This window comes from Euphorbia lathyris, chromosome 1 (assembly GCF_963576675.1).
Source record: "Euphorbia lathyris chromosome 1, ddEupLath1.1, whole genome shotgun sequence".
Classification (NCBI taxonomy): domain Eukaryota; kingdom Viridiplantae; phylum Streptophyta; class Magnoliopsida; order Malpighiales; family Euphorbiaceae; genus Euphorbia; species Euphorbia lathyris.
Window position 1 is genome coordinate 33,442,953 of NC_088910.1, and position 12,224 is coordinate 33,455,176.

The window sequence follows — 12,224 nt, forward strand, 5'->3', positions numbered from 1 at the left end:
TTCTCATCTTCAAGTCTTGATAGATGATCGGTGACAAGGTTTTCGACTCCCTTTTTATCTTTATTTCTATGTCAAATTCCTGTAATAACAAGACCCATCTAATAAGACGCGGTTTTGCATCTTTCTTAGCAAATAGATACCTTAAAGCTGCTTGATCGGTATAAATGATGACTTTAGATCCTAACAGATACGACCTAAACTTATCACATGCAAAAACTACCATGAAATGACATTTTTCCCAATTTAATACTAAATTCGTTTCTTCACATCTAGACAAGACTTTATCTAAGTTTTGTAAACATGCATCAAAAGAATCTCCAGAAATTGAAAAATCATCCATAAAAACTTCCATGCTATCTTCAATGAAATCGTTAAATATTGCAGTCATACAATGTTGAAACGTTGCGGGTGCATTACATAGACCAAAGGGCATTCTCCTATACGTGAAGGTTCCATAAGGACACACGAAGGTTGTTTTATCTTGGTCATTCGGGTAAATTTATATTTGAAAAAATCCGGAATAACCGTCTAGGAAACAATAAAATGCATGACCGGCTATCATTTCGATCATTTGATCAATGAAAGGTAAAGGAAAATGATCTTTCCTGGTTGCCTTGTTTAGGTTCCTATAATCTATACAAACCCTCCAACCGGTGGTGGTTCGTGTAGGTATTAATTCACCTTCGTCATTCCTTACTACAGTTATGCCTCCCTTTTTAGGTACACTATGGATTTGACTAACCCATTCACTATCCGAGATCAGATAAATGATTCCATTGTCTTTAGTAATCTCATTTTTTACTACTTTCTTCATATTCGGATTTAGGCGTCTTTGCCTATCCGCTTTAGGTGGCTTACCTTCTTCTAAGTGAATTATGTGCATTACAATACTAGGATTAATTCATTTTAAGTCTGAAATTTGTCATCCCATACTCCATATCCTATTTCTAACAATCTCTTTCAATTTCTCTTTAGTTTGTGGTACACTGTAGTTGTGCATATTTTGGGTCTTTTTTTGGTGTACAATGATATCCCACTGGTTTTGTGTATATATTGTGCACAACTGGTGTACATGTTATATATGTAAATAATGGATAGTTAAGTTATATATATGAGGTTTATATCTTGGTTGTAATTGGAGTAGTAGTATCATGTAATTTCAATTGTAGTATGTACAGCTGCATTAAAGGGTTACAGGTTATGCGACACAGTTGGGATAAAAAATCTAGCGTCTAATGCATTAATGAATGAGCGCAAAATTAAAAAAATTGTCATATTATGACACGTGATACGATACCAGGTTAATGAAATACTGTCATGACTAAAATGCTAAGATGACATAAATAAAAAATAGGACTCTCATCTTACAAGTAACGTAGTCAAATTTCATTGACTTTTATGACATTTGATTAAATGAAAAATGTCATGTGAAATCCACGCACAAGACAAAAAATTTAAAGACAACGTCAACTGAAACATCTTTGAACGACAGCAACAAAGAGGAAAACTATCGCCGTAACTTATCTACAATGACACAAACAATAATAAAAAATGTCGTATGGCAAGAAAAAGGTCTATAGTTTTACATACTACAATGACAGTATATATAAAAAAGTTGTCATTAGAAATTATCCAATACTACGGTTTCAACAAAGTCGAACGTCGTTGTAACATAGAAAAGATGACAGACGCTTAGGAAGCGCATGTCGTCTGTCGCGTCGAAAGATGACAGAACTCAACCGTCGTCTGATGCCTTATCAGACGGCAGCAAGCCCTGTGGCAGATTTATATCGTGCGGGATGACGGTTTTGAACGAAGAGGGTTTTGGCGTAGTGAAAATAGTATATACTTACATTTTTCGACGAAACCAATATGATAAATTGGCAAAAATAATGAAAATAACGTAGAATCACCATTTCTTTGAACGAGTAGGAAATGGAATATGAAGAACCATGGCTTCGTTTTCTAGGATTAGGAAGTTGCAGAATCAAGAGATGAAGAGAGGAAGAAGAGAAATACATTGTGATTTGGAGAAATGGTGCAGATTTCGTGCAATTTAAAGGAAGATAGGAAGATCAAAAGTCTTGAAATCATTAATGGAGGAGCTGCCAACAGTTTCGCGCAACCAAGGAGAAGAGGGGTGAGACCGTTCGCGTTTAGGGAAGTGGGAAGGTTAGGGGTATTATGGGAAAGTCACACAAAATCAGTCTAGATATGTAGTAGGTTAAGTAAATGGGTTAAATACCTAGTTTTATAATTTTCCCTTTTCTTATAGGAAAGTACAAACACTCAATGAGAACAAGGATAAAACCTTAGCTAAATAATCAATATTTGAAAGAGCTTGTCTAACTAAAACATGTGCAGTTCTATTCGCTGTTTAGGATGACACAGAAAAATCTAATACCAATTTTTTATAATGTCACTACGGATAAGGGTTGAATATTGAGAGATGAAATGTGAAGGTTTTAACTTAAAAACAACAAAGGAGATAAAATTTTCAAACTTTCACTTGAAGGAGATGAACCTCTTGTCATTTGATATCAAGGTAACACAAAATATTTGGACAATTGCAGATCATCTGGGTGTGATCCCCCAAAGGCCAAATCCGGATATTATCAAGTTGTGAACTCCTTTTCATAGGATTTTGAAATTGGAGGCTAGTGAGGTGCTGAAACTTAAAATCCCTACTAAATTGACACCAAAAGCAAAACAACAACCACCTATATAGTAAGACTTAACATCTCGAGGAACTCTTCATCTGGGTCTTCATCTTCATCGCACATCACTCAACAAATTGGTCTCCTACACCGATGCGGATTGGGGCCGATGCTCGGACACCCAATAGTGGAATCGATATCTTTTTATTACTACAAGCGAAACCGTGCACTTGCGGAAATGGAATATGAAGAACCATGACTTCGTTTTCTAGGATTAGGAAGTTGCAGAATCAAGAGATGAAGAGAGGAAGAAGAGAAATACATTGTGATTTGGAGAAATGGTGCAGATTTCGTGCAATTTAAAGGAAGATAGGAAGATCAAAAGTCTTGAAATCATTAATGGAGGAGCTGCCAACAGTTTCGCGCAACCAAGGAGAAGAGGGGTGAGACCGTTCGCGTTTAGGGAAGTGGGAAGGTTAGGGGTATTATGGGAAAGTCACACAAAATCAGTCTAGATATGTAGTAGGTTAAGTAAATGGGTTAAATACCTAGTTTTATAATTTTCCCTTTTCTTATAGGAAAGTACAAACACTCAATGAGAACAAGGATAAAACCTTAGCTAAATAATCAATATTTGAAAGAGCTTGTCTAACTAAAACATGTGCAGTTCTATTCGCTGTTTAGGATGACACAGAAAAATCTAATACCAATTTTTTATAATGTCACTACGGATAAGGGTTGAATATTGAGAGATGAAATGTGAAGGTTTTAACTTAAAAACAACAAAGGAGATAAAATTTTCAAACTTTCACTTGAAGGAGATGAACCTCTTGTCATTTGATATCAAGGTAACACAAAATATTTGGACAATTGCAGATCATCTGGGTGTGATCCCCCAAAGGCCAAATCCGGATATTATCAAGTTGTGAACTCCTTTTCATAGGATTTTGAAATTGGAGGCTAGTGAGGTGCTGAAACTTAAAATCCCTACTAAATTGACACCAAAAGCAAAACAACAACCACCTATATAGTAAGACTTAACATCTCGAGGAACTCTTCATCTGGGTCTTCATCTTCATCGCACATCACTCAACAAATTGGTCTCCTACACCGATGCGGATTGGGGCCGATGCTCGGACACCCAATAGTGGAATCGATATCTTTTTATTACTACAAGCGAAACCGTGCACTTGCGGAAATGGAATATGAAGAACCATGACTTCGTTTTCTAGGATTAGGAAGTTGCAGAATCAAGAGATGAAGAGAGGAAGAAGAGAAATACATTGTGATTTGGAGAAATGGTGCAGATTTCGTGCAATTTAAAGGAAGATAGGAAGATCAAAAGTCTTGAAATCATTAATGGAGGAGCTGCCAACAGTTTCGCGCAACCAAGGAGAAGAGGGGTGAGACCGTTCGCGTTTAGGGAAGTGGGAAGGTTAGGGGTATTATGGGAAAGTCACACAAAATCAGTCTAGATATGTAGTAGGTTAAATAAATGGGTTAAATACCTAGTTTTATAATTTTCCCTTTTCTTATAGGAAAGTACAAACACTCAATGAGAACAAGGATAAAACCTTAGCTAAATAATCAATATTTGAAAGAGCTTGTCTAACTAAAACATGTGCAGTTCTATTCGCTGTTTAGGATGACACAGAAAAATCTAATACCAATTTTTTATAATGTCACTACGGATAAGGGTTGAATATTGAGAGATGAAATGTGAAGGTTTTAACTTAAAAACAACAAAGGAGATAAAATTTTCAAACTTTCACTTGAAGGAGATGAACCTCCTATCATTTGATATCAAGGTAACACAAAATATTTGGACAATTGCAGATCATCTGGGTGTGATCCCCCAAAGGCCAAATCCGGATATTATCAAGTTGTGAACTCCTTTTCATAGGATTTTGAAATTGGAGGCTAGTGAGGTGCTGAAACTTAAAATCCCTACTAAATTGACACCAAAAGCAAAACAACAACCACCTATATAGTAAGACTTAACATCTCGAGGAACTCTTCATCTGGGTCTTCATCTTCATCGCACATCACTCAACAAATTGGTCTCCTACACTGATGCGGATTGGGGCCGATGCTCGGACACCCGACAGTGGGATCGATATCTTTTTATTACTACAAGCGAAACCGTGCACTTGCGGAAATAAGTTTAAATACGCTCAATTTCATCCCATAAAGCAGCGACCAGAGAGCAATGCATGAACAGGTGAACTCTGGATTCAGCGGCCTTTTCGCATATAGAGCATCTCGACGCGAGTTGAAAACCCCGGGATTGTAAACGATCCAAGGTTGCCACTGACCCGTGAATCACTTTCCAGCTGGTAACAGATTGCTAGGGAGGGATGAATATCTGCCAAATAAATCGGCTCCAGGCGACATACTCCTTAGATGGCCAAAGGGATTTGTAGTATTGTTTAACAGTGAATCGTCCTTTTGGTTCCGGTTCCCAAATGCACAAATCATTATCATCCTGCCCCCTAGTGGTTGACAAAATTCTATGTCGAGTACTGCCAGGAAGCTCAGGGAGGTTCAACCACTCGTCTCCTATAATAAAATCCCCAACTATTGATACGGGTTGAATATGGAGAGATGAAATGTGAAGGTTTTAACTTAAAACCAATAAAGGAGATAAACTTTTCAAACTTTAACTTGAAGGAGATGAACCCTTGTCATTTGATATCAAAGCAACACAAAATATTCAGGAATTGCAGATGATCTGGATGTGATCCTCCAAAGGCCAAATCGGGATATTATCAAGTTGTGAATTCCTTTTTTCATAGGATTTTGAAATTGGACGTGATGGGTTCATACTTGACCCAAATAAACATACCATCAGGACCGCCTCCATCATTTTGGAAGCCCTAGGCGTATTGTGCATTCTTTTTTCCTATCTAAATCTAATACTAGTTTAGAAATAATAAATATTAAATAGAAAAATAAATAAATTATTAACTACAATTCAAGTCATATAATAATAACATAAAACTAAGAAATTATTATTCTTCTTGCTTTTGTACATGTAAAATCGAGTTTTCTTTTATATATTTAAAATCAAGTTTCTTCTTACCAGTCATGCGAGAAGCAAGCAGACGACAAAGTATTAATTTCTGAAAATTAATCTTGGACGGCTGAACTCGAACCTAATCGCAAGATTCTATGGAAAGAAAGAGAAGAATTTATCTTCGAGATTAAAAATTGGATGAGTCGCGTATTTATTATGAATTACAAGCTTAAATCACTATTTGGACATCGTTTGATCCAAGGAATCTTATCATTTGGCGCTTGATCTATCCAAAATTTTACCATTTGGCCACTGAACTATCCCAATTGGTGAAATTTCAATCCAATTTGGATGGAAACTTAATAGAATTATTGACATATGATGATATTTTGATAACTAGACTTGATAAATTTTAGTTTAGAGATTTGTTTTCTTGTTTTAATCTCATTAATTATTTAGGTAAATCAACTTTAAACCGTACGGCATGTCAAGCCCATATGTCAAAATATCACCACATATGATAAGGAAACAATTTTATCAAGACTTCATCAAAATTAAGTAGAATTTCATCAATTTGAATAGTATATGGTCCAAATGATAAATTAGTGGCCAAATATTAAAATTTTAAATACATCATAGTCTAAATAACATTTTATAACAAATTACAAATTGTAACTTATAAGTGCATTTCGTCTTGTAATTAAAAAAATAAAAAATTTAAAAATTACTACAATAACAAAATAATAGTTTATACGTTGTTTCCAAATATGAAAAAAAATTTAGAAAAAATCAGTACAGATGTTGTCAAAAGAAAGAAAAAAAATAAGAGAAAAAATGAACCAATAAATGTTGATCTAAGGAATCATCAAAATTGAGTGAAATTTCATCAATTTAAATAGTTTATGGTCTAAATATGATCAAATAATAAATTAGTGGCCAAATATTAAAATTTTAAATAAATCAGAGTCTAAATAACATTTTGCACTAAATTACAAACTGTAATTCATAAGTGAATTTCATGTAATTTATAAAAAAATTAAAAAATTTAAATAACTAGTAATAATTTATACATCGTGTTGTCAAAGAAAGAAAGAAAAAATAAGAGGAAATGTGAACAAAAAAAATGCTAATCCAATGAATCAAACTCTCACCCTTACAAACATCTCTACTATGTCTTTACCATTCAGCCTAGCACTATCTTTTGTTATATATCTAAATCTATATTCCTTTTAATCATAATTTTTTTTAATAATTATCAAATTTAAAAAATTCTGATCGGAGGCCCCCGTAAGTCGGAGGCCCTAGGCGGCCGCCTACGTGGCCTCCCCCTAGAGCCGGCCCTGCATACCATGCATGATTAAAATGGGGCTAATAAGGGTGTTTAATTGTATAAAATGAGGACTAAAGGTTCTTTGATGCAGATCTAAAGAGACAAGACGAAACAACTGTTATGCAGCCTGTTTTGAAGGAGAAAAGATGAAAGAGACTCATCGGACTGGCGGGTAAAAGAGAGAAAAGATGAGGACGACATTACAGGGAGGCAGTAGTAGGGATAGACCAAGCAACATGATGAAAATATCCGGACCTTGAGTGTTCAACTGTCCAATGTCAACACCACTTTATGAAGAAAAATTTCAGTTTTTTCTGAACAATCTATTTTTGTAATAATCTTTGTATATTAGTACCTTTCCTCTTATTTATAGCGGACAAGTAGGAGGAGGAAAGGAGGACCTTTTTGGATAATTTTTGGAGCGCCAAGCTTCGTCTTTTGAAAGGGGAACTCTCTGATGTTTTGAACTAACTCCATTAATGATGAGTTATTGCTTATCTTATGGCTATTCACTCTGTACCATGAGTGAGTAGTCAATTGAATGAGCTAAGCCAGTTCTTAGCTTTTTTATGAATGAGTGCGGTATATATCTTTGGTGTTTAATGATGCTTTTCATGTATGTTTCATTAACAACTATCTAAGTGTTTACGAATGATGGGAGACTGCTTTCATTCTCACGTATCTATCATTGAACATATAAAACCTGAAATAGAAAGATAATGGTTTTATATCAAGGGTTTTCTGAAAATTAAATGATGCTTAGTGTATAATGCAAGAAAGAGCCATTTTCAAGGACGCTTGAATGTGTAGTAAATTTTAGAATCTCAAGAATACACGAGAGTTGACTTGAGTGAACCTAAAGCAGAGACCTTGACCATACCATATTACATTCATGAATAAATAGGCAAAAGTTATACTATAAGCTCCATGTTCATGCTAGGCTTAGCTTGTTCCACATTTTTATTGTGATAAATCATTATTTTCTGAACGAATGTTTTGAAGATCTGTCACTTTTAGCTTATTCTAATCAACTCATACACAATCATCTCCAACTAAAAGAAAGAAGTTACTATTACTATGAACGCCCTGTTCTATAAGGTTTTTCTGCTAAAATTATTCATCAATCCCTGAGGAGAACCATACTCTACTTACTGAGATATTACTTGTACCTAGTGCATTTGCTAGAGTCTACTTTTAGGACAACAGGACGCTAGTGAGGTGCTGAAACTTAAAATCCCTACTAAATTGACACCGAAAGCAAAACAACAATCCACCTATATAGTAAGACTTAACATCTCGAGTATTCAACTTGCTACTAAGGATGTTCTTTAGAAAAATTCAGAAAATTCAGATCTATTGCAAATCACTTTAATGAAAGCTGGTGTCACCGAGGTTCCGTTTATTTGGTGGAAAATATTATATAAGAAAATATTTTTATGGTTTTCTGGTGTTTGTTTGCTTAGAAAAATAAATCAATAAAAAAATTTAGATTTGTCAAGAGAAAAATTTATAAAGAAAGTGAGGAAAATGTTATTGAATAATTAGATGGTTATTAGTTGTTGAGTCAAAAGTATCCCATGATCTATTAATAGGTATCGTGTCCTTTATTTTAGCAAATTCTGGTTGTGGTTGTAGTTGTTCTTTCTTCTCTTATTCTGTTATGTATTAGCCTATATAATAGGTATTCTGAAGTGAAAGAACAGACATAGCAAAAACTAGGTGTCGTCAATTTTGCTATGCACTATTAAAACATAGTAGAAATTTAGAAAATTTAAATAAACAATATGAAAAGAAATTAAAACGGTTAAAATATAAGAGCATCTCTGACTGTCTCTTAAATTGGCTCTTAAGTTAAAATTTGAGGAGGGAGAATAAAAATTCAGCTCCAATAGCCTCTTAGTGGCTCCTCAAATTACTAAGAGTCTCTCTATCATCTCTATCAATAGTGAGCCTCTTTCTACCTCTTATTGCCTCCTAAATTCATTTTTTATTAATAATTTATTTATTTTTGATAGAAATTGGGACGAGACAGAACTTGAGCGGGGTGAGCACCCATGACCCAAGAACCCGTAATATATAAAAAAAAGAAAAAAAATGAGTGTTTGAACAAGAGAAGAAGAATGAGAACATACAAAAGAAAGGGGAAGGAGAAAAGATAGGAAAATTCAAGAGAAACGCAAATGCGAAATACTACAAATGTCATCATTGATAAACCTGTGGCAAAAATCAGGAGCAGAAGGCCATCAATTTATTATTAAAGAGTCTCTCTCCTTTCACTATTGGCAAATGTAACAAGCATTGATAATTTTAATTATAAAATAATAAATAAGAAGAAAATATAAGGAGTATTGTTGGACATTATATATCTTAATTACTCTTAAATCACTAAGAGTTAATTATTTATATTATTTTTTAGAGAATGCACTAAGAGTCTCTTGGAGATACTCTAAACGTTGGCAAAATGATGACGTTTGTATTGTGAAATACTTTCAGATTTAATTTACCCAAATAAGATTTATACATCCTTAGAATAAATGACACACGATTTAATGATACTTGTGACAAGCTTCAAAGAATGTGAATAAGTGTTTAGAGACGGTAAAAAACGTCATTAACCACAAATTTTAACGTCGTGATATACCATTCTTTTTCAGTGTTCTTTTAATAATTTTGTGATATTTTCAACAAAATAAACAAATTGTTTAAACTCCAAGAATAAAAAATCCAATATTTTCATTAAGCACAGGGGACAGAATATGTGGACTACAAGTATTGGCAATGGTTTCAAATAATTTCTAGCTGTTAACTCTAAGTAGCCATCTGGAAGCTTCAATATATCCGAGAGTGAGGTAACGTTGAGCTGCTGTTGGGCTCAGCCGTGTGCTGAATTTAACACGTCCGGCAACATTCGCTCCCGGTCCGGTGTTCTGGAATTCTCCGAATAACATATTTCTGTAATTAAATTCATATAATTAATCACTTTTAATAAATTAGACCTTAATTCGTAGTAATATATATGGATGAATTAATCTAGTATAAAGAATCAAATTAGGAGTAACATCTAAATTTGCCCCTAACATATTTAGGTAACATTGGATCAATTTTAGGTCAATTATCACCCTATACTTGTACCTACGGTGAGCAGAAGGAATGGCTCCTGACTTGCTAAGAGTCTCGTTTTATGAGTTCTGTTACGTCCACCTAAAATTGCGTTCATGTAACTATTATTTAACAGAAATTACTCCAATCTATAAACGTTAGCGATAAATTTTACCCCATAGGTTTTCCACTGCTGTCCCAGCCCTGAGGAAGAACAGCTTTGCTGATAGTAGAGTAGGAATATACGACGTCGGACCAAGACATCCAAGCGCGGGCCAAGTATGTATCGCTTACGCCCACTCCTGAAATGGCGCAATGTACAAATGAGAATCCAGAATCTTCATTCTTCTCTTGCTTTGCTTGTGCTGCTATCACTGTCTTCCATTTCTCATCTATCACATGAAGCTCTGTTTGCTGCATTCATTTCATAAATTCACATTTTATATACTGAAAATCATTAAGATTATTATAGTAATTTAATTGAATTGAATTGAATTACCAGATATAGGGACTTCCCACTACCGAAAATAAAATCAATAGTGCCTTGAATGAAACATGACTTGAAAAAATGACGACCATTCTCATCCAAAAGAGTATCTTGAAATCCGTAAATTTTGCAGCTATAAATAGCTGCTTTATCGCCAGAAAGTCTTAAAGCAACTGCTTGAGCTCCAGATTTAGCTTGATCTGCATTTGGTCTTGGTGTAGTATTCTAATCAACCCAAAATTAATTCAATGCAAATCGCATCAGATTCAAAATGTATACCCGTTAAGTAATGAGACATGTATAATAAACCCATAAGGGTACGTGAATGATATTAGCCACACGTACTCTATCCGTCACCCTTCCTAACAACATTCAACTTGAAAACTTAAATTGATAATATACAAAGTGGTGCCAGTGATTATTTGAGATTAATTGGATTTGTATTTTTGTGTATTTTTTTATTTGTTAATAATATAAATGCAATTAAACTATGTATTATAGTATCTAAAATAATAATACAAAATAATTTAATATAAAAAAATATGTATAATTATAACATATATTCTTAGAGTCTTAAACCATACAATGAAAACATGTAAAAAAACACAATTAAACAAAAATATCTGGAAATAATAAACACAATTTATTAAAAACCACTTGATAATGTTCAAAATTTAATTACAATAAAGAAAAAAATAAAATAAAATAATGCTTGTTGTTCCAATCAGGACGAATTCTCAATTTTGAACACTTAGACAGGGTTTAAACGGTCTAAGCCGCCTTGATTTTGAATAATGTAATAGTATATATGACATAACATCAAATTAACAAGGAGACGTGCGAGTAATGTGGGTACCTTGATAATAAGAAAATTAGCCTTGAAATAATCAGACAAGACAATAAGAGTGGCAGATTTGAAGGTTCCAACTTGCTTAGCAGTATCTCCAAATTGCAAAATAGGCTCAGCAGCACGAGTGCCAACTAAGGAAATAAAAGGCTTAGTTTTAGGAATTAAGATCTTCTCATTATAGATACCAGGTGCGATATTGATAGTCACACGTTGTTTATTTCCCTCAGGAACGCTCGCAATAGCTTGATTAATAGTCTTAAAATCACCAGTTCCATCTTGTCTCACCTTAATCACTCTACGATTAAGCTCAGCAGCTTCTAAAACAGGATCTATAGTGCCTTTCCGTTGCGAAAGCGGTAAAACATTGGCTTCAAACCATGCATTTACTTGAGATCTATCTGCTGGAATTGCCTTTGTATCGTCACAGCTTACTTTGGTTGTACTGGCAGCAACAATGGCAATAATATAAACGCAACGCCAAGCGTAAATACTCGCTTTGGCGCTGGTTTTTGAATGAGTTGCCATTGTTGCTGCTCAACACTGTCCCTGAATCTGATTATTCAGGGAGTTTTTCTTTTATAGGTTCATTTATGAAACATAATTTGTTATGAACTATTGGGTTTAGAGTATTCTCCCGTAACGATGTGTTCACCTATTATTTTTTGTGGATCATAATTCTCTTAATTAATTAAATGTTGGTTATTACCTAATTCTTCTGCTAATTAAACGAATCTAAATATAGGAATGATTTTATGTTTCCACCTGTTTGTTGTTATATATATATA

At 34.1% G+C, this 12,224-nt stretch overlaps 1 protein-coding gene across 1 annotated transcript; it reads right to left on the bottom strand.

The window, feature by feature from the left end:
- Window positions 1-9,753: 9,753 nt before the first annotated feature.
- On the bottom strand, window positions 9,754-11,973 carry LOC136228865 (probable pectinesterase 49). The gene is made up of 4 exons (XM_066017383.1): window positions 11,446-11,973; window positions 10,602-10,814; window positions 10,278-10,516; window positions 9,754-9,955 (listed from the first exon to the last, which is right to left on the bottom strand). Exons 1-4 carry the CDS (start codon window positions 11,962-11,964, stop codon window positions 9,799-9,801), a joined length of 1,128 nt encoding a protein of 375 aa, XP_065873455.1. The 5' UTR covers window positions 11,965-11,973; the 3' UTR covers window positions 9,754-9,798.
- Between the last annotated feature and the right edge of the window lie 251 nt (window positions 11,974-12,224).

Bases quoted from the DNA above. Each gene is read 5' to 3' on its own strand.
- LOC136228865 (XM_066017383.1), bottom strand. From the start codon at position 11,964: ATGGCAACTCATTCAAAAACCAGCGCCAAAGCGAGTATTTACGCTTGG. The intron at 10,517-10,601 runs GTAATTCAATTC...AAATGAATGCAG, and splicing joins GTGGGAAGTCCCTATATCTG to CAAACAGAGCTTCATGTGAT. The intron at 9,956-10,277 runs GTAAAATTTATC...ATTTAATTACAG, and splicing joins AGCAGTGGAAAACCTATGGG to AAATATGTTATTCGGAGAAT.